We start from the raw sequence: 21,980 nt of genomic DNA, 5'->3' as shown, positions 1-21,980 counted from the left end.
CTATGTTTTTTGAAAACCAGGCCAAACCAGTCTTTTGCTGCATTTTGTTAGTGTTAAGAGTATAAACATAGTGTGAGCATTAAGCCTGATTTGTTTTCTCCTTTTCTTTTCTACCCTGCAGGGCAATCAGCAGCCTGACAGAACGCAGCCTGGCTTGAAGTCTGTGTTCCAGATTGAGGATGTGTTTGGAGGGCTGATTGGAACACAGAAAACCAGGACAGGATATTTTCCTCAAAGTGGGTTATATAAGGCGTCAGCTTCTGGGTGGTGGGTGGGGTGGGGTGGGTGTGGAATGAGGGGTATGGGGACTCCCTGTAATAGCATTGGGGTTTTGCTTCCCAGCCAGAATGCTCCAGGGTAGACAGCAAAGAAGAAAGAGTGTGAAATGAGGGTACAGTGAGTTTGCCAGTCCAAATCCTGTTCTCTGCAGCCTGTGTTTTTGAGCAGTTTGTGAATAAAGTTACCTGCCTACTCGTCTAAGCACATGTGGGTGTGTAACTCAGTTCCTGGTTCTCAGTTCTAAAAACAGACTCCCAGGTGGGAAACCTTTTGGGGGAAATTCATTGGAGACCTAGCTCAGAGGTTTATTTTCTTGCAACCAATGAAGTCCTCCTCCTTCCTTCCCTGGATAACTCTTCAGTTTGGCTGTCACTGTTCTGGTGTCAACTCCAGCGTTGGCACAGGCAGAAGGACTTCATCTGCTGGTCTCATTGGTTCCACTGCCATCAACATGGAGATATGGAGATGTGCAGAGGAGCGCTCATTGTTCATGATAGAGATCCAGGACAGACTGGGGGACTCCAGGAAGAGGGCTTCTTGGGGAAGAGGACCCCAGAGGAGGTACTTCCTACTCACTGATGCCTTCAGACCTGCTGTATGGGTGTGTTAAGCTGATAAGGTTCAGTTTGCAGCAGAAACTACCTGCTAGTCTTTTGTGTCAGAGGTTCCCAGCCTTCACTTTTGCCCCCTTCTCTGGAACATTTGACCAAAAACAATCCTCATTTCATCTTGCATAACAGTCCCTTGTGTGCCCTGCCCAGGTTGAGAGGTGAATCAAAGTAATTCTTGAAAGCTCTGCTGGGCAGTTCAGCCGTCTTACATGGTCTATCCACAATAAGCAGGCCTGGTGTCCACAAATGTACCAGTCCCTCTCCTTCTCCTGGATGTCCCCTTGCCTTTGCCTTTCCTTGTCCTGTCTGTCTGTGTTTTAGAAGTGAGAGCCTCTCCTTCACCTTTTGAGCAACTGAGTCACCTCAAGTTCTGAGTTTTGCTCTGCAGCCTGCTGGTGCCTTGTAAAGATATATTCGTTACAGGCCCTAGAGGTTCTAATGGTTCAGGGTTAAGTGAGAGGAGACTGTACTTTGTTTCAAAGGATCCTTCACCCCGATCTTCTGCAGTTGAGGTATTTAGGTCACCTAGAGTCCCTCGTCTATGTTCTTGGAGGCTTAAATTGTAAAACACATCACTTACGGAATCCTAAATTGCTCTAGGTGTTTTTGGAAGGTGCATTTGAGCCTTGTGAGCTAAAATGGAATGGATTTAATATTTCATATCTGGTATTTCCATCTTGCCCCTGGTACACAAGTACTGGTCTGGAACTTGGCCTTGATTCAGTGTTCATCTTCATGGATTAGTTGTGCTGTTACATTGTCTGTGCTACAGATTTGCCCATGTAGGAAGTCAGGGGAGAGCTTGATATCCTGCTTGGAAGATTTGGGGGACTGCTGAGTATATCAAAGTGCTTTATTGTCACCAAGTGAACTGCAGCACAACCATCTCCTCTACAACAAGTCCTGAAGTCAATACTGCCTACGGGTGAAACCAACTAGCCCTGTCTTAGAGGAGGAAAAGCGACGATGACAAGGAAGTCTCTGAGCCTGCGTCGTCCACTTGCCAAGGAAAAGCACAAGGTGCTATCTACTTTTCTCTTTAGGATTTAGATTATCATTTATGTGCTGCTGCACAGTGAAACCTGGCCTGTGTGGGCATGAAAGCTGGTTGGCATTGTGTTTGATTCAGTTTTTTGGATGACTGACTGTTTTCACTGTGCCGTGGGTATGCCTCTGTATTTTTTTCCCCTTTGGCCATCTTTTTCTGAAAATAAAGTGATGGATCCTCTAGCCAACACAGGCTCTCTGTGTTTGTGTAACCTACCTGAGTGATGCAATGGGTTAGTCTGGTTGTTGGCCAGTTTGTAACCCAAGAATCCAGATAGCCGCAGACTTTGAGTATCCGTATGGCTCTCTGTAAAATTAAACTACATAGAAGAATTCTTAAAGTTTGGCTGGGCATGGTGGCTCACTCCAATAATCCCAGCACTTCAGGAGGGCAAGGCGGGCAGATCACTTGAGGTTAGGAGTTTGAGACCAGGCCTGCCAACATGGTGAAACCCCATCTCTACTAAAAATATAAAAATTAGCCAGGCGTGGTGGCATGCACCTGTAGTCCCAGGTACTTGGGAGGCTTAAGCAAGATAATCGCTTGAACATGGTGGGCGGAGGTTGCAGTGAGCCAGGATGGCACGACTGCACTCCAGCCTGGGTGACAGAGCAAGATTCTGTCTCCCCAACCACCTCCCCCCTCCCCTTGCCCCTGCTTCTAAAAAGAAATCTTAAAGTTCTACAGCATTAGAGTGTTAACTCATTTTACTGCCTGGGAACTCGGATGCACTGCTTCTTTTTAATCTATGTAGAGACTTCTTTTTTTGTTTCCAGTGCAAAGCTGTAGGAAGAAGAAAAATCTAGTCCCTGGGGGTGTTGAATCAGGTGGATGGTGGGCGTTGGACTGTGAACTCCTGATGCCTCTGGGTAAACTCTGAAGGAAATTCTGTTTCATTACTTGCACTCAGCCTCCTATTTTTTACTAAGGTATTCTTGAATACAAGTGCACTGGCCAAAAAGTAAACCTAGGCATAGAAAGGAAGGCGCTCTTCTTCCAAGAATGTTAAACACCTTTGAAGTCTCTGTTGCCACCTTATCTTTTAGATAAAATAATTAATTATGTATTTTTAGCCTAGTCCTGAACTTTGTCTCAGTTCCTTCACAGTTGAATCTGCAGTTGACTTTGTCCACTCAATGATGGTCCTTGTGACTCTCTGTTCTTGGCTTTTCTGGTGCTTCCATCTTTCTGTAGGAAGTTTGGGACTGATATTCATCATTTGCTTTCATCACCTTTATTTTGCTTCATTCAGTTTTGTAAAATCAGGGCAAATGGCCACTGGAATGTACAGTGATTGAAGAAGCAAACTGTCAAAGATGGTGATTAGTGGTCAGCCATCCCTCTCTGGATCACTGTATTAATAAATGCTTGTTTGCCAGTGACAGTTTTTTTTTGTTTTGGGGCTTTTTTTTGAGACTGAGTTTTGCTTTGTCGCCCAGGCTGGAATGCAGTCGCCTGATCCCGGCTTACTGCAACCTCCGCCTCCTGGGTTCAAGTGATTCTCATGCCTCAAACTCCTGAGTACCTGGGACTACAGGTGCCAGCAGCACACCTGGCTAATTTTTTTTTTTTTTTTTAAAGTAGAGATGGGGTTTTGCCATGTTGGCCAGGCTGGCCTCAAACTCCTCACCTTAGGTGATCTACCAACCTCGGCCTCCTAAATGGCGGTGATGTTTGAAAGTAGATTCAGATTGAGGTGGGTAACTTAGTGGAGGTGTGTCAACTCTTCTCTGTGCACTGTCTTAAGAGAATTTCTGAATACCCACCTATAAGTGCATAAGAATTTAAGTAGATGTGCTATTATGCTAATTATATACAAAGTAAAAGTTTTTTCACAAGGAGAATTTTTTTTCTCTAGCAATTAACTTGCTCACCCTAGGGGTGCATACACCCCACTTCTGAGACCCTTAAGTTTGTGGCATCATTAAATGATGCATGAAGGAGGGTGTTTAAGAAAGCTGACACAGGACCGGGTGCGGTGGCTCAAGCCTGTAATCCCAGCACTTTGGGAGGCCGAGGCGGGTGGATCACGAGGTCGAGAGATCGAGACCATCCTGGTCAACATGGTGAAACCCCGTCTCTACTAAAAATACAAAAAATTAGCTGGGCATGGTGGCACGTGCCTATAATCCCAGCTACTCAGGAGGCTGAGACAGGAGAATTGCCTGAACCCAGGAGGCGGAGGTTGCGGTGAGCCGAGATTGCGCCATTGCACTCCAGCCTGGGCAACAAGAGCGAAACTCCGTCTCAAAAAAAAAAAAAAAAAAAAAAAAAAAAGCTGACACAGGAACATGTTTGAAATAATACATTTTCTCAAGGGTGTCCCCTAACCATTTTCTTTGGAAATTATATTTTTGCCCATTGTTGACTTGAAATTGTTCTCACCCGGCTACCAGTTCACCCAGTGTATTCTGAAGGAAAATGAATGAAAATGGAAACCTCTCTCATCCTAGGCCATAGAGCAAGGGAGGCTGCACTGGCTGAGAGGCCGTGCAGCAGGATGAAAAAGCTGCACTTTAGCCCTGTGGCGCTGGCCTTGAGTCGGTCCCGTGCTTGCTGTGTGACTTTAGGAGAGTTACCTAATTTCCCTGAGCTTTAGTTTTCTCCCTCATAAGTAGGCTTGCTGTGAAAATGAAGTGAAATTATGTTAATCTGCATGAGCATTTAATGTGGTGCCCGGTACACAGCATGGGTGTGGCAGTAAGCGCTGGCTGCTGTCGTAATTGAATGCTTAGCTACATGCTGGGCCCTGTGCCAGGCATGGCTCATGTGGGATCTCATATTCAGTCTTGGCAGTAACCCAGCAAGGTAGGCACTGTACATGTGAGCAGCCTGAGAAATTCTGCATCATACAGCTGGTATCCAAATTCAGGTCTGAGACCAAAGTCCAGATCTTTGCACTAAGCCTTGTTGCCTGGCACAGGTGAGAGTGCCTAGTCCACAGTGGGTGTGCATATCTGTTTCTCTTCGAATGACCTAGGCAAGTGGGTAATAATGCTTGTGAGTCCTTTGAGAGAGAAGTAAGTTCTTGTCTTTGGTGGGGGAAGCATCAGGTGGCCAGCATTTGTCCAGTGTCCAGTACCTGTCTTCCTCCAAGCCCAAGCAGTGGTGGGTGCTTTCTCAAAAAGAAACCAGCTCCTGACCACTTTGGCCATATTGGGCCTTTGCTCCTCTTCTCTAACTGTTGATAAGAGGGCTGTGGGTAGTTAGTGATAATCGAGGTTGTATCCCAACTAAGTGATGGAGCTGGACAAGTGTGTTGATCTCTGTACCCAATTGTGCCAGGTACCTGGGGAGGTAGGGGCATGGCTCTCTGGGGGTAGGGGGTGAGTGGGTGGCCTGCAGTCTGCTGTGACACCTGAGAAAGGGCTTCTAAGCCATTTTCTATCAGTCATTTACCAAGTAGCCTGGGGATCCTGTAAAAATGTAGATCCTGATAGATTAGGGCTGGGGTACAGTCCAAGATTCTGCATTTCTAAGAAGTTCCGGGATGAAGGTGGTGGTCACAGACTGCAGCTCCTCTGTGAGGGAGAGCAGTTGGGTTTTTCTGTGTCTGCGGCACCTGATCAGTGGTTAGTGCCTGAGTGCAGGGTGGCCAGAATTTTACTTGAGCCGCTTGGCTCCTGGCACCTTCTGTGGTAGGCGTTTTCTGGAGTGCGGACATTACCCCAACTGTCTCTGCAGAAAGGTTCCTGCATGTTCCCCACAAGTTCTCAGATGGCTGACTTGGCAAGTGGGCAGTGGTGCTCTTTGGGGCCACCTTGTACTTCGCCTTTCCCTCCCCTTAGCGATGTGTCTCATCCATCGCCCGCACTCAAGTCAGTCCACACTTTTTGGCTAAAATGGGCATGCCTGAGTGGCCTTCCCCTGAGAAGACTGGTGTGGTAACGGGAATTAAGTTGCAGAACATAAGAGTCAAGGCTCATCTCTGCTGTAGGTTGGAGCTGAGGGACTGTTTGGGGATCCCACCTAGTATCAGTGAAGGAACCATGGCAATAGCCAGCCTTGCCCACATGAGGCATCTGCTTTGCCAGGCCTTCTCAGTAGCAGAGGGGGAGGAAGGAGAATGCAGCTATTTCAGCGTTGTCTAGCAGTGCCCAAGAGCTGTGGTTGGGCACCTCACTTACGTCTAACTTCAAATTCACTCTTTGACATTCCTCTCTTCCTCTCCGACCTTGAATGGATTTTGGCTCCGATAATGTCATCCTGAAGTTTCTTTGTCCACATAGCCCTGGCTGGTTGTTAATAAGCTGTCAGTGCAGCCTTGCTCTCAGGAAGCCCTGATGTTTAAAGGAACCGTGTCTTTGTTGTTCTTCTCTGTCCTCTTTCCCTTAGTCCCCGCTTCTCTCTCCTCTCACTCCTCCTCTTCTCTTCCCCTTTCCCTCCTCTTCTTCCCCCTCCCTTCTTCTCTTCCCCCCTCCTCTTCTTCCCCCTCCCTCCTTTTCTTCCCCCTCTCTCCTCCTCCTGTCTCCACCCTCCTCTTCCCTTTTCCCTCCTCCTCTTCCCCTTTTCCTCCTGCTCTCCTCTTTTCTCTCCTCCTCTAAGAAACCCAGTCGTAGCTGGGCACGGTGGCTCACGCCTGTAATCCCAGCACTTTGGGAGGCCAAGGTGGGTGGATCAGGAGGTCAGGAGTTGGAGACCACCCTGGCCAATATGGTGAAACCCTGTCTTTACTAAAAATAGAAAAAAAAAGCTGGGTGTGGTGGTGTGTGCTTTTAGTCTTAGCTGCTCAGGAGGCTGAGGCAGGAGAATTGCTTCACTCTGGGAGGTGGAGGTTGCAGTGAGCCAAGATCACACCACTGCACTCCAGCCTGGGAGACAGAGCAAGACTCTGTCACATAAAGAAACAAAAACAAAAACCCAGTATTAATTCCACACAACGCGTGCATGCAGTAGCTTCTCTGCTTGAGTGAGTTCTTGTTTTCTAAGCACGCACACTAGCCTTCTTGTCCTTTTATTCCCTTCCCACCAACCATTGACTAAGAATGTTTTAAATTTAAACTTTGACTTTTTTTTAAGTAAAATGTTAACTTTTCATCTTTGAAATAAATTCCCATTTGGAACATCAGCATGCAGTTTGAACATTTATTCACCTCCTGAGCTCATACAACAGTTGTGGGAGTTGCTGCCGAAGCGAGCGAAAAAGCCAGATGAGCGCTTCTAAGTTTGGGAGGAAGAGAGAGGTAAGTGAGGCTTGTGGGCGATCACTTGTCAGCTGGGGCCTCTGGAAAGCAAGAGGTTGAGTCAGGATTCTGGGTGCACGTCCTGCCAGTGCCATCACAGAGGGCTTTCCTTCCACGGTGGTGACATTGGAGGTGGGATGTTGTGATGGGGAGGGTTGTGGGGAAGCAGTCAAGTGTGGACTGTTGTATCCTGGACCAGTCACCTCAAAGCTCTGAGTCTTGGTTTCCTTGTACACACAGTGGGGTGAATGCTACCCCTGCTGTTCCCCAGGGGTGAGGGGTCACCGCCTTGGTGAGGACGGTGCTTCGCAGATGTGCAAGCATTTCTGCCATCTCAATAGGTTGGGCTTCCTCCTACCCCCCCCCCCCTTTTTAAAAATGAGGGGATTCAAAGCAAACCCTTTGTTTAACTCAGGAGGGAACTGCTTAACAGGCTGTAGAGCCTATTCCAAGTGCTATTTTGGCACTAATTCCTTTTGGTAGTGGAGTAAAGTTGCGCAATGCAAATGGTGTAACACGCAAGTAATTTGTAGACTCTCACAATAGGTAAACTATTACAATAGTAATATTGTAGACTCTCAATAGGTAAAAGAGCTCCACTTTATGGTTAAGGAAGCTGAGATTCAACTGAGGCCCCAAAGCTAGTTAATGTATTAGTTCTTAGAACATTCTTTGAACACAAAGACTATGATGAACTCCCTTCTGAGTTACTCACAAATACTAGCCCAACCATTCTCCTGCAGGTCTTTGAGAAAGATAAATTAGAAGTTCTTTTTGAGAGGCAGAGGTTGGGGAAAATTCTCGTCACCAACAGAGTGAACTCCCATGTTGGGCTGCAAGGAAACTGAGCAAACCCCAGCCCAGGAAGTACTCACCTTTGGCCTCTTCCCAGAGGATGTCCTGAAGAAACTTCCCCAAGGCCTGGCTGTGCTGCTGGTACTGAACCCCTGACAGCTTGATTCCAACATCAAAGGGTGCGTTGAACTAGGAGGCAGGGCAAGAAGGACCCAGGAAATGTCAGAGGTCATGCTCATCCGCATCCTGCAGCGGGCTCTGGGCTCTCTGCCCTCTTCTCAGAAGTTGGGAGGGAGAATGCTCTTTGGGCCCCAGCAGGGATTGCTGAGTGACACCTCAGCCAGGTTCTCTGGGCCTTTGTCAGGGCCACAGCTCACCTTCCCACTCAGCGTCTGTCAGACACTTACCTTGCAGTCTCACCATGTCTCCCAGCCTTAGCCTCTAAGGGGGTTGCTGGTAAAAGTTACGGTGTCCCCTAGTATGAGTGTTTTATTCCCTTGCAGTTTTGAAGGCAAAAGGTTGAGTCACCAGTGGCAGCATTTCAAGCCCTGGCAGGGGTGGCTCTGAGTGGCAGGGGTCTGCCTGGGATTCACATCGCTGGCCTGCTGGCTCTCTATTCCTTCCCTGCCCCCACTTCTTTCTCTGTTCTCTCTTGGTTTTTTCTTCTCCCTTTTCTCCCTCCTTAGGTATTTTTTCCTCTCATATGCATAGCCCTTTCCTCGATGCCTGGAAAATCAAAAGGAAGCTGATGTTTTCCTAGAAAGAGGCTCTGAGCCAAGTCCTCCTTTCTGTGCCTCCATTTCTTCTCCTCTGCAGGGAGAGCGCCCCATCTCCGGTTTTTCAGGCATTCCTGAGATGATTTATTGGAGCTCAACGCTTTGGGTAAGTGGGAAGGAGCTCTTCTGCAGATAACATGGCAAACTTTCCTCGAGAGCAGAGATCGTCTGTTTGCCAGTGGCTACCTTGGTGCCTGGCCGTGTTGGGCACTGACTTGTCTGAGTCAGTGAAGGATCTTAGTGCTGGGTCATTTGGTCCTCACAGAAGCCTGAGGAGTTGGAGGCCAAGGACTAGAATGCAGGACTTTTAAACCCACCCAGCCCTGAAAACCGCTTTAGTCCCATTGCCCTTCCTCTGCGTCAGGCTGGGCGTCCTCAGTGCCTCCCTGCGGGGCAGGAGCTACCACTGTGCCCGTTTTACAGGTGAGGACACAGGCACAGAGAAGCTATTAAACAACCAATAGCTACGTGTTCCCTTTTCAGAATCTATTCCCTCCCCTTAACTCCACTGTGAAGGTGGACCCAGTGGGGAATGACATGACTGATTGTTATTTTTTGAGACAAAGTCTTGCTTTGTTGCCCAGGCTGGAGTGCAGTGGCACAATTTCGGCTCACTACAACCTCTGCCTCCCAGGTTCAAGTGGTTCTCCTGCCTCAGCCTCCCGAGTAGCTGGGATTATAGGCATGTACCACCATGCCCCGCTGATTTTTTTATTTGTAGTAGAGACAGGATTTGACCATGTTGGCCAGGCTGGTCTTGAACTCCTGACCTTAAGCTATCCACCTGCCTTTGCCTCCCAAAGTGCTGGGATTACAGGTGTGAGCCACTGTGCTTGCCCCCACCCCCCCTTTTTTTTTTAGAGGAAAGTTGGGGCCTTCCATTCCTTCCAGTAAATACTCATTTTTCTTCCATGTCTGAGGTGAATGCGGGGTGGCTGATCACCTGGCCGACATCTTGGGAAATGCACTGGTCTGGGAAACTGCTGGGCTGGCCTAAACCTGGCGCTGTAGTGCAGGCAAGCGAGAGGTGGCGTAGTGCTGGCTGGTGGGGTCTGGCTTCCTTCTTGGCCTCAGTGGCTCATCTGTTCAATGGGAGCGGGGCTTGGTCTCCCAGAGTCTTCCACTCTGAAACTTGATGTTGGGAGGAAAACGTTTGCAGGGAGGTAGAAGGGCCTGAGATGACAGAGGTGGGTGGGACCCTAGGATATGAGGGCTTTTGGTAGTGGGGTGCTCCAGGGCTCTGTAGCCGCCCCTCTTCTGGCAGCTCCAACACCTCCCAGGCGTTTGACTTCTGGTTCCAGCCTAGGCAGTGTGGGTCACATGCTCCGAGGTTGGCTTTCACTGGAACTGCAGACTTCCTGCTGTACCAGCCCCTCTTTTCGTCATCAGCCACCAGGACCTCTTCCTCATATGGGCTAATGTGCAACTCCTCTGGCAGGGATGACCATGTGTGGAGCTGGCTTCTCTTAGCAGCATAATGTCCTGGTTTTAGCATAAGGATATGCAGCTCTTTAAAAGGGGAATCTAGTGGGTCCCATGGTGTGGAGGAAGGGTCTGAACACCGCTGGGTGCTGGTGAGAACAAGAGTGGGCAGGAGCTGGGGGAGCTTCTAGATGGCTTTCTTCCTCAGTTGGACAAGAGTCTGGCGAACAGGCAGGCAGAGGCCAAGGTGGGCACGTTTCACTCCTCCTGAAGAAGAGGCCTCCCTTGGGCCACTGTGCGCTCTCTCTGTTCACCAGACCAGTGAGGGGGAAGAGGGCTCGGGGACCAGAGTCAGCCCTGACCTTGTGTTGTGTCTCTACCACATGCTGCTGTGGTACCTTGGGCAAGTGAGTTCACCTCTGAACTGCCCTCGGCTCTGAAGTAGGAATAATGCCAGCCCTGATTACCTCACAGGGCATTGTAAGGAGCAGATGGAGCGTAGCAGGAGTGAGGCAGTTAGAGAGAAAGTTGGTATACTCGGGCTCAGTTCTAATAACTGCCATTATTAAGTGCTACGCTGGGAGAATCCTGCTTTAGCTGCAAAATGGTGTCACCAACCAAACGCTTAGAAGAAACCATTCCCTGAACCACAGCCACAGGAAGGTTGCATAGTCAACCCCATAAAATCCCTTTATTCCCTCCTCTCTGCTCTTGGGTTGTCTCTGAACTTTCTCCTTGCCCCACGCAGGATTTGTCAGAGCAAAACTCGGCCAGGTCTGCCCGCTCCTTTCCTCCAGGTGAGGTGAGTGAGTGCCGAAGCCCAGGCTGGTGCCGGCTCTTCCATGCTGTTTCGAAGCATTCCAGCCCCCAGTTCAGGCCCTAGAAGCCCCTGAGTAAAACGGTTTTGTGCAGAGAAACATCTTCAGTCTGGGCCTGCCGTTTATTTGTACATGTCTCTGTCTCTGTGCACTGTATTTTCTGTCCCGTTTGAGTCACCTGGAGGCTCTGGCACCCTTTCTCCTCTGCCCGGGCTTCTTCCATCCCTATTCTGTTGTAGCAAAGTTACTTCTCCCAGGTCTTTTTCTCTTAATAGGCAAAGACCTCATAGAACCCAGGGCAGAGCTCAGCTCCTGTGGTACCATTTTATAGTCTTGGCGAGCTTGTAGATGGACCCTGTTCACTGCCACCTCTCCCTGCCCTCCCTTTCCCCTGACCCCAGCCCCCTTACTGCGAAAGAAGCATAAAACTACAGGGGTATCAACCTGGATTTCCAGTTCATCCTCTGCCCCTTCTGCCTGGCCTCCATCTTCCGGGTGGAGCCAGCTTTCCAGAGCTCGGGGCTGCAGCTTGGCTGGTGGCTTCTTGGACTCCTTTCTCTGCTGGAAGGGGGAAATGGTCTCTTTAGGACCCTAAGCCCTCATGTCCTTCCAGAAACAGTGTGGTCAGACCCAGAGTCCTCTGTGCTCTGGGAAAAGGCTGAAGCCCAGAGATTGTGCCCTGGGTCACAGAGCTGGTTGCTAAGTGGCAGGGCTGGAACAAGATAGCTAGTCAGCAAGTGGGGCTTTGTGGGGAGGTCTCACCTGGATTCTCTGGTGTTCAGGGCTCAGGAAGCTGGAGCCTCCCATGGCCAAGTCCAGCCAGAGCACGCACAGGAGCAGGAGGCTGCAGATGGTCTTTGGGGAGGGCATGGCCTCGGCTGGGTTGCAGACAGGTGGGCCTGGGGGAGAGAGGGTCTTCAGCCAGCTACCTCCCCTTTTCATGTGCCTCTGAGCTTGCTCAGGTAGGAGCCCGGCAGATGGGGTGAGGAGCTTTACCATCTGGGGTCCTGACTGCTGTGTAGAGAGGACCCTTCTCCACCTCCCAAGGTAGAAGAGAATGGAAGGATGTGTGTTCTCTTCTCTAAGGCTGTTCAGAGCAGAACGTCTGGCAGCAGGACTTGATAGGGGCTGAAAGGCCCTCCTCCCCAGTGCCTTTCATCCCAGGCTATGAGGAGCTTGCAAGTCTGTATGAGTGAGGAAGTTGAACCAGAAAGGGCCCCAGGGGACGTGGGTGGGGGTTAGAGGCAGCTCCTAAGCCAAGCTTTGTCTCTGAGCAGCCAGCCAGACTCAGATTGTCCAACATCTCCTGTCTTTAGACGGAGCTCGTGAGGCTCAGAGAAGTTAAATGAACGGGCAGCAGTCACGGATGATAAACTCATCCGCGAGAAGTTAAACGAACGGGCAGCAGTCACGGATGATAAACTCATCCGCAAACACGCACACACAGAGTAGAGAGAGAACCTACCTGCGATTCCTGGTGGAGGTGGTGCCTGGTGGCTGTTGGGTCCTTATATAGGAAGGCTGGTGTTTGTTTTAAACCAGCAACCCCATCTCAGAGGTGGCCTAGCTTCTGTGGGGCTGATGTACATTCCTTGGGAACTAAAAATGTTCGTGTCCTCTGGGTAGAAGTCAACAGTGGAGGTCAGATGCCCTGCGGGATTGCTGGGTTGGTGAGAGGTGAAGCATGTGCTCCAGCTGTCCCTGGAACACAGGGTGGCGGGGTGCCCCAAGTGGGTATGGCCCTGATGGAGGGGAGGGAGGGAGGAGAGGGACTCTGGGGTCTGGGTGCAGCTTTGTTGCTGTGTGACCTTAGCATACTCGCCCTTTCTCCCTGGGTAAAATGAGGCTGTCGTCACTAGGAGAGCTCCGAAACCTCCCCAGTCTGGCTCCCTGTTGTTTCCTCTGTGCTGATGCTGCTCTGGCCTCTGTGAGCCCCGGGAGCCTGTGGGGAGCCAGGCTGGTGATCTTGCACCTTCCTGAGGAGGAAAGTCCCACCTCCCGGGTGAGCAGAATGCTCCTGACCATCCTCTGGAGCAAGCTGGTGTGGGGATAACCTCATCCAGTGGCTATGCTTCAGTCATTTCTGCCAGGTGCTCTGAGATGACTGCTTGGCTTGGTGTTTTTACACATGGCAGCTTGCCTTGCCTTCCCCCAGCAGTTTCAGTCTCTAGTTTAGCCTGTTCTGAGACGGAAACACGTTGGACCTGGAGGTGGAAGATCTGCGCTTACCATGGGCACACCTCCTCCCTCATTGACTGGCCTTAGGCAGACCACGGATGATTCCCCTTACCCAGAGTCTTTGAGGGTGAACTGAGGCAATGGTAGAAAGTGGCTTCTAACCTATAAAACAGCCTGCAGTTGACAATGGTTTCATACCAGGCCCACAGGACTTGCCAGTATAGGTCAAGGCCACTGCCTCATTTCCCTTGGCCCCAGGAATTCCTTCCTTTCTGGAGTGCTTTATCCAGCTGAGTGCCCAGGCAGGAACCCCTAAGGGCCAGTGAGTTGTCTGCAGAGAAGTTCTAGCAGTTCAGGAGAGGAGCTAACCTGAGGCTGGGGCTTGTGATAGTGATGTTAGCAGAGGCTCCAGGAAAGAGGCCTGTGGTGAACTTGGGGAAGTGCTTTGAAGGGAGGGCTTCTCAGCAAATGGAGGGGAAGTGAAGGCGTGGGTAGAGTATGTCAGGGCAGCAAGGAGAAAGCTGGGTGGCTTGGAGGAGGGTGGTGATGAGGTCTTAACAAAAATGTTAGAAGGTGCCTTGGGAGCTGCTAGACCAAGAAGTTTGGGCTTTATTTGCAGGAGGGAAGCCACTGAAGATCCTTGAGCAGAAGAGAGACAGACTGTAGAATGAAAGAGCTGGAAAGACTTTCAAGCCCTGGGAGGCTGAATCCTTTATTTCACTGGAATAAAAACTGAGCGCCAAGAGGGTTGCACTTTGCCCAAAGCCATACAGCTATCAGGGGCAGTGCTGGGGCTCCCACCTGAGTCTCTTGGTCCTAGTAAGTGCTCTTTCTGATATGCCATCTGGCTCCCTAATGAACATGGTGTTCCAGGAAAATCAGTCTGCGCTGAACAGGATAGAATTGGGGCAGGATGTCCAGTGAGGATATCCAGTGAGGCAGTAGAGCAGCTGATTGCCAAATGACCGCCTACTCTGACCTAAAAGATCAACCTCAGGGTGGATGGGAGCTTTCTAGTCTCTTGGGACAGCAGAAGCACAGGCCAGGTTGGACTGAATCCTTAAGTGGGACGTGGTGGACAAAGTACCTCCTATTGGTAAACCTCTCCCCACTGGCCCACTGTGGTGGCTAAAATCCCGTCTTTAGTCCCAGCAACATGTGAGTATGTCACCAGGAGGCCTTCACAGACCTGTCTACCACCTCAGTGTAGACCTCTTTTGGCCCTGGAGCCCAGAGAGGCTGAAGGTGGAGAGGGTGGAGGGGTCTGTAGTCCTCAGAGAAGACTTGAGCAGCTTTTTCAGAGCCACCAACTACCCCAGCAAAAAAAAAAAAAAAAAAAAAATCCCCAAACAGAAAAACCCTAACTATGGTGACCAGGCACCTCCTGAGACATGAAGCCTCTGTTTACCTGGACCCCAGAGGCTTCTCCAGGCAGAGCTGCCAGTGTTGATCTTAGATAAGACCACCAGCGAGTAAACACCCACTTCGAGCTGTGTTATCTTTGGGGAACTGAAGAGGCAGATGTCCCCTGGGAGTGGAAACTCCACTAGCCACATACCACAGAATCGAGGAAGGAAGAGCTGATGGATGGAAGAACCATGGTGGACAAGGCACCCGGAAGCTACCTCGCCGTCCTCGGTTGTGGAACGGAGGAGAGATGCAGGCAGAGGACACAGCAAATCTGAATCACGAGGAACTTGGAAGCCTGAGTGACCTGGTGGGGACTGGCTGACTAGCCTCATGCTTTCCAAGTGTGAATAATAACCAAGCCCAGTTTGGCAACTTGTTGAGGGTGAGGACGAAGCCACGATCTTTTCGGACCTTGGTGGGGGCTCAGGAAGCAGGTTCCCTCCAGGCGGTAGCTTTCCTCCCCTTTGCGGGTCTCTTGAGGGCCTGCCTTCATGAAGGCACGTGAGTGACTCATCATTTGTGAATTAATTGCTATATGTAAAGAGCATCTGAGGACAAATTATCTTCATATACTTTTCATTATAATTTTATTTGTACTGATAATTAGTTGGTTTAGCAAGCACTTTTTTCATGGATTTGGCTAAACTTCAGTCTGAAAGAGGCTGATTCTGAGGTTCTAGAAAGAGATTTTATTCTTTGAGATAGGGCCATTTGGTGGGATTTCTTTTTGTCCTAGTTGTAGCTTCCATAATTTCTAGATTCACATTTTCCAATAGATACATGCAGGCTGGCCGGGTGCGGTGGCTCAAGCCTGTAATCCCAGCTACTCAGGAGGCTGAGGCAGGAGAATTGCCTGAACCCAGGAGGCGGAGGTTGCGGTGAGCTGAGATCGCGCCATTGCACTCCAGCCTGGGTAACGAGCGAAACTCCGTCTCAAAAAAATAAAATAAAATAAAATAAAATAAAATAAAATAAAATAAAAAAGATATATGCAGGCCTACCTCGGAGGCATTGCAGCTTTGGTTCCAGACTGTAATGAAATGAGTCGCATGAATTTTGTTGCTTTCCCAGTGAATATAAGACTTGTGCTTATACCATACTGTAGTCTGTTAAGTGTGTAACAGCATATGTCTAAATATGCATTTTTTTTTTTGAGACAGGATTTTGCTGTGTCACCCATGCTGGAGTGCAGTGGCACTATTATGGCTCACTGCAGCCTCAACCTCCCTGGACTCAGATGATCCTTCCACCTCAGCCTCCCAAGTAGCTGGGACTACAGGTACACGCCATCACACTCAGTTAATTTTTGTATTTTTTATAGCGACAGGGTCTTGCCATGTTGCCCAGGCTAGTCTTGATCTCCTGGCTTAAGTGATCCTCCTGCCTTGGCCTCCCAAAGTGCTGGAATTACCGATGTGTAGTCTTTGAAATCCGGTGTGTATTCTTATAGTGCATTTCACTTTGGACTTGCCATGTTTCAAATGCTCGGCGGCCACATGTGGCTGATTCTAGATAGGTGGCTGTCACTCTGAAATCCTCCCTAACCTCAGCCATGCTCTCTCATCCCTCCTCTTCGCCACTGGGGCTTCCCTAGCCTCCAGCCATCTTGGGGCCACAGCTCTAACACTTTGCCTCTCTTGTGTCTTCAGTGTGTTCCCTTCCAGTGGCTTCTGCTTTCTGTCTTAAAATACACCCAGGTCCCCAATCCTGAAAAAGCTTCTTTTGCACCGATCTCACCCTCCCCTCATGTTACGTCTCCATTTCCTTTCCCTTTCCTCGTGTCCCCTTCTTTACTCTGTCCCGGCCCCTCAAAACTCGAACTTGCCTCTCATCGCCACCGCTGTACTGAAGCTGTTCTCTCAGCATTGCTGATTGTCCAGCCTTTTAGTGTATGGACTGCTAAGAGCCATAGGACCTCAGGGTGGACTGTGGCCTGGAGGGCCATCTAATCTCAACTTCCAGAAGACCTGTGTTGGGTTGTGCTGGATTAATGAGGAAAGCTTCGTAAGTTTTATGCACATTTGTAAGACTCCATCCTTGGATTCTGATCCAGTAGCTCTGGTGTGGGGGGCCCATCATCTGTTTCAGGTATCCCAGGTAGTTTTGATTATAAATTACCAAGTATCCCAGGTAAATTTTGATTATAATGCCTGCTTCCAGCAGAAAATTTAAACATGGAAGATGCAGTCTTTCTCTCTGAATATCCTAATTGTTTCTACTAATGTGAATACCTTATATAACCACAGTACATTTATCGAAATCAAAACACCAGTGTTGGCACATTATTGTTAATCTCCAGACTATTTGTAAGTCACTAGTTTTTCCACTGTCCCATCTGTTCTTCCTTTTTTCTCTCGTCATGACCACTTTTCGAGGGTTTTTAATGGTATCATTTTGTCTTCACCATCAGCATTAGCTGTACTATACTGTTTTGTTTTGTTTGAGATGAAGTTTTACTCTGTTGCCCAGGCTGGAGGGCAGTGGCATGATCTCAGCTCATTGCAACCTCTACCTCCCGGGTTCAAGCAGTTCTCTTGCCTCAGCCTCCCGAGTAGCTGGGACTATAGGCATGAGCCACCACACCCAGCTAATTTTTATATTTTTAGTACAGATGGGGGTTTCACCATGTTGGCCAGGCTGGTCTTGAACTCCTGACCTCAGGTGATCCACCCACCCTGGCCTCCCAAAGTGCTGGGATTACAGGTATGAGCCACTGTGCCCAGGCTGCCTTGGTCTTCCTGAACTCTGACTTCTACCTCTTCGACTCCCGGAGACTAGACACTGGAGTCTCTCTTTACCTTTTGGCCCAGAAACTGCTTCTGGGTAGTAATCTGGGGCATTTGTGGTACTTACCTAACTTGTTTCCCTTTTCCCAAACACTACCTGTTGTCCTATGGCTGAAAGCAGTTGTTTCATGTATTTTTCATGATTTCCTAGTTGTTTATAGTGTGAGAGAAATTCTTACTAATTATTAGTTTTGAAGAGACAGAGTCTTGCTATATAGCCCAGGCTGATCTCAAACTCCTGGGCTCTGGAGATCCTCCTTCCTCAACCTCCCAAGGTGCTGGTTACTGCACCCGGGTAGGGAATTGATATTTTTTGTGTGTGACAGAGTCTCACTCTGTTGCCCAGGCTGGATTGCAGTGATGCAATCATGGCTTACTGCAGCCTCCACCTTCTGGGATCAAGTGATTCTTGCTACTCAGCCTCCTGAGTAGCTGGAACTACAGATACGCACCGCTGCACCTGGCTAATTTTTATATTTTTAGTAGAGATGGGGTTTTGCCGTGTTGGCCAGGCTAGTCTTGAATTCCTGGGCTCAAACCATCCATCCTTTTTGGCCTTTTGAAATGCTGGGATTACAGTTGTGAGCCATCATGCCCGGCCTGGTAATTCTTTTTTTTTTTTTTTTCATTGCATTTTAGGTTTTGGGGTACATGTGAGGAACATGCAAGATTGTTGCATAGGTACACACATGGCAGTGTGGTTTGCTGCCTTCCTTCCCCTCACCTGTATCTGTCATTTCTCCCCATGCTATCTCTTCCCACCTCCCCACCCCCTCACAGGGAGGGGAGCACTACGCACTGGTAATTCTTATAACTATTAATCATTTATATGCAGAATTGGAAAGTCTCCCCTTAGTGTTTCTGAGCTCACTTGTAGATGGAAGCCTGTGAATCTTCTAGTTTTGAGAGTTGCTCTCACATTGGCTTCCTGAGTTTTCTACTCAGAATGGATGAGTATTTGATGGCAATTTTTGGGGTCTCTGGCGTATAGCACCATAAAAACTCCCATTTTCTTTGCCCTGCTGCTCTCACAGAGGTACTGTGTCTCTGAAGATTTTGGTGAAGACTTTGGTCCTACTCCATGTTCTAGGGTCTGTGGGTTTCTTTTGCTGTCCTAGTTGGTTTGTTTTTGCAAAAGGATTAAGAACCACATGGCTGCTAGCGTCTCTGGCTCTAACCAGAACTCTATGCCTTTTATGTTTCCCTTTTATTTCATTTGGGCTTGGCAACCATACTGTGAGTTTCACAGATAGTATTTCTATTTGACTAGCCTATTTTGTGGTAACAAATTTTGGGGTCTCCTCTTACCCCAGGAACAGGTTAATGTGTTGGCACTCTAAGCGGAAACAACTGTTATGGTGGCAACTTTATTTAACCCTGAATTATCTTAACTGATCCTTGGTGGTATATTACAAATAGAGCACATGGCCAGGAACCCATTAACCTACCACCAACCCAGAGTGACTCGGGACTAGTTCCTTCTCAGTTATTTACTTGGCGACAGCAGCTGGCACTATAGGAAGCCCAAGCCCAGGCTCGAGGAGTGCAGGACATATCAGGAGGCAGACAGGGATGTGGCTAACAATTCAGTGTGGAACTCTACACCGAGAAGTGCATGTGAATGGAAGGAAGGAGCTGTTTTTATGTTGGTCTCAGAAGGCTTGGGTTTTGTGGAGTGACTTGGGAAGATGACTGGGCTGGGCCATGGCCTCTCTGTCCTCACCTTTAACCAAAGCAGTTTCACTTTTTTCCATGTTACACAGTATGATCAAAGATTTATTTTTTTTAAAAAAGGTTTTGCTGTTGAAAAAGGAGGGAAGGACAAATAGGCAGACTGGGGGTCCTGAGGTGAGAGGCCTGACCTTTCATCTAGGTCTGTTTTTACAAGTGTTTGGTATGAGAAGCATCCTTGGATTATAGCTGAAGAGCCCCCCAACTCACACCCTGATGCTACAGTGGGGAGTAACTCCTGAGATGGGCCACGCCCAGACCCTGGCTTTACTGCTTGGCAGTGCACGGTCCTGGACGGGGCTTCTGCCTTCCGAGAGCTTCCTCATCAGTGAACTTGGGGACACCCTTGCAGGGTTCTTGTGTTGAATTAGTGAATGTGTGAAAGATCCAGTGTAGTGTCTGGCTCACAGCAGGCTCAGTGAGTGATGGCTATAGTGACTGTCAGGGTCACAGGGCCTCTGCTGAGAGGTGGTACCTGGTTTAGGGTTAGTTAGGTCTCCCCTCATGGGGGCCTCCTTTCCCTGACAGGGTCAGTAAACTGAATGAATTGTGCCCACTTTCCAGGCTCAGCCTCTTACCTGTTGGTGTTCGGTACATATCACCTTGCATCTGCATGGCATTTTGTCGGTCACCAGATGTGCTAGCTCATTTGAGTCTTTTAGCCATTCTGTAGAGCAGACTGTATTAGTCCCATTGCACAGAAGAGGTTATGTAGGGAGAGGGTAAGCAGCAGATCCAGGGCTACAATCCTTGTCACCAAAGGCTGAGGAGTCCAGTGCTCTGTATGGTGCTTTCAGTATAAACTGAATCAAAGAGATGCTCACACAGTGACAAGGCACCTTTGTGGGGTGGAGCCAGGCCATCACAGCCATGGCCTTTGTGAACGTTGACCTATGAGTCAAGCTGAGCGGGTGGGGTGAGGGGTGCTTAGGAGAACGCAGCAGGAATTAGAAGCAATATGACTTTACTTAGTTACTTTGGAAACAAAACCCCCCAAATAATGCCTGAACCCAAACGTACATAAAAATGGCCCAAAAGAGTTTAAAATAGATTTGAACATCATTTGTAGTTTCTTCATGAGTGCTTTCAGCTGGATGGTAGATTACAAAGCATCTCTGAATCTCTGATCATGTTAAGGCAGATGATCAATCTGTGGCTGCATCTGTAACTCCTGGGAAAATGATCCTGTTGGAGTTGGGGGCTTTTCCCAATTGTTTGGTCAGTTGGCCCAGGAAGGGGCAGTCCTGGAGCTGGCGGGTGGGAAGCCAGGCCCTACCTGTCTTGTCACTGCTCGTTCTGCTGGCCCTCTGTGACTGACGCTGACATGGAGCCCTGGCCCTTGTTGACATCACTGATGCACACCCACTGCCCATCAACCGACTCCTTCCACAGGGTCACCTGCAAGTCAGGGCACAAGCAGACTGTCACGGGTCTGTGCCCCTCCCTCTGCTGTCCCCTTTGCACTGGGTCCCCTAAATGAGAGCCTCATCCCCATCAAGAACCACTGCCCAGAGGCTTGTGGGTGAACAGAGCACGTCCCTCCTCTACTGAAATCCCACCAAAATGAGAAGGAAGAAAAACTCACAGAAAGGAGTAACAATAGCAGCAGCTGTGGATGATGTCAACACAGGATGCTATTTTCACTAAACTGCCAGAGCTACAGTGAGACGATATGGGGTGGCAGGGAGGAGGGTTTGCAAAGTGTGGTCCCCAGATTGGTCACCTTGCCTACAACTGCAGATTCTTGGGTCCTAGAACAACTGATTAAGCAGCTCTGGGGGTGGGGCTGGCAATCTATTTTAACAGGTTTAACAACACTGCAGTTTGAAAACCAGTGGTAGAGGAAGGTGATAGATCAGTGTGTTTTCTACACTGAAGTAAACTATATAAGAAATAGCTAAGAACTGAAAAGGTTTGCCCCTGGAGAGTGAAAGGAGGCTGCATTAAAAAAAAAAAAAATCTATCTAGGCCAGGTGTGGTAGCTCACGCCTGTACTGGGAGGGTGAGATGGGTGGATCACCTGAGGTCAGGAGTTCGAGACTAGCATGGCCGACATGGCGAAACCCCCATCACTATTAAAAATACAAAAAAAAAAAAAAAAAAAAAAAAAATAGCCAGGTGTGGTGGTGGGCACCTGAAATCCCAGCTACTGGGGAGGCCGAGGCAGGAAAACTGCTTGAACCCAGTAGGCAGAGGTTGCAGTGAGCCGGGATTGCACCACTGCCCTTCAGCCTGACAAAGCGAAACTCTGTCTCAAAAACCAGAATCAAAAATCTAAAGCTATGTACATATATTAGTAGTATGATTAAAAATGAAAATGATTTTGTCCAGTTGTAGTGGCTCATGCCTATAAACCCAGCCCTTTTGGAGGCCGAGGCAGGTGGATCACCTGAAGGTCAGGAGTTCGAGACCAGCCTGGCCAACATGGTGAAACCTCATCTCTACTAAAAAAAAAAAAAATATATATATATATATGTGTATACACATACACCCCCACACACATATATATAAAAGATTAACCAGGTGTGGTGGTGGGCACCTGTAATCCTAGGTACCCAGGAGGCAAAGGTTGCAGTGAGCCAAGATCATGGCATTGCACTCCAGCCTGGACAAGAGCAAAATTGTCTCCCCAAAAATTTTTAATAACTCCTGCTTTAGGGACAAACTTTATTCACTAAACACACTCCAGAATACTGAGACTGAAAACATACTAAGTCCTTTAGCTGAGGGTGCTATGGAGACAGCAAAAGGAAATGAGCTTATAAAGAAGGAAAAAGCAAAAAGCCTAAATGCATAGTGATGGGGACCCCAAACATTGCAAGGTACAGCCTGGCACTTGGTTACAGCCTTTAAAAATCACTGTGGGCCTGCTCCAGGCAATCTGGGACCCTTGGTCTGTCTTGAGTGCCATCAAACCTGGGTTCTAGTCCTGACTCTGATACT

At 48.8% G+C, this 21,980-nt stretch overlaps 3 protein-coding genes across 7 annotated transcripts in view; 1 reads left to right on the top strand and 2 right to left on the bottom strand.

The window, feature by feature from the left end:
• Positions 1–21,519, top strand: part of TATDN2 (TatD DNase domain containing 2) — a 53,268-nt gene extending 31,749 nt beyond the window's left edge. Inside the window, exons 8-9 of one of the 2 annotated variants that reach the window (XR_012518884.1) lie at positions 122–8,798; positions 13,730–21,519. The gene's annotated coding sequence lies outside the window, so the exon portion shown is untranslated. Of the gene's footprint in view, positions 1–121 lie in introns of both variants that reach the window. The other variant, XM_039478587.2, reaches the window with a different exon arrangement.
• On the bottom strand, positions 7,084–11,802 carry GHRL (ghrelin and obestatin prepropeptide). 2 transcript variants are annotated; one of them, XM_039478585.2, is made up of 4 exons: positions 11,695–11,802; positions 11,377–11,493; positions 7,997–8,105; positions 7,084–7,162 (listed from the first exon to the last, which is right to left on the bottom strand). In XM_039478585.2, the coding sequence occupies exons 1-4, from the start codon at positions 11,800–11,802 to the stop codon at positions 7,143–7,145; spliced, it is 354 nt and encodes a 117-aa protein (XP_039334519.2). In that variant the 3' UTR covers positions 7,084–7,142. The 2 variants fall into 2 exon arrangements, with proteins under 2 accessions (XP_039334519.2, XP_074260894.1); XM_074404793.1 differs by lacking the exon at positions 7,084–7,162 and having other exon boundaries at positions 7,926–8,105.
• SEC13 (SEC13 homolog, nuclear pore and COPII coat complex component) overlaps positions 19,985–21,980 on the bottom strand; it is a 19,413-nt gene continuing 17,417 nt past the window's right edge. For all 3 annotated transcript variants that reach the window (XM_003927061.4, XM_074404791.1, XM_074404792.1), the window contains exon 9: positions 19,985–20,435. In XM_003927061.4, coding sequence (XP_003927110.1) covers positions 20,322–20,435 — 114 coding nt within the window. In that variant the 3' untranslated portion in view covers positions 19,985–20,321. The remainder of the gene's footprint in view (positions 20,436–21,980) is intronic.

The sequence above is a fragment of the Saimiri boliviensis genome, chromosome 8 (genome assembly GCF_048565385.1).
Source record: "Saimiri boliviensis isolate mSaiBol1 chromosome 8, mSaiBol1.pri, whole genome shotgun sequence".
Classification (NCBI taxonomy): domain Eukaryota; kingdom Metazoa; phylum Chordata; class Mammalia; order Primates; family Cebidae; genus Saimiri; species Saimiri boliviensis.
The sequence above is the reverse complement of the archived record's forward strand: the minus strand, read 5'-3'. Positions and strand labels throughout refer to the sequence as shown.

Coding starts and splice junctions, on each gene's coding strand:
- GHRL (XM_074404793.1), bottom strand. CDS start 11,802: ATGCCCTCCCCAAAGACCATCTGCAGCCTCCTGCTCCTGTGCGTGCTC. Junction 11,494..11,694: donor CTGAACACCAGAGAATCCAG/GTGAGACCTCCC, acceptor TCCCCCTTCCAG/CAGAGAAAGGAGTCCAAGAA. Junction 8,106..11,376: donor AGGATGAACTGGAAATCCAG/GTTGATACCCCT, acceptor CCTGCCTCCTAG/TTCAACGCACCCTTTGATGT.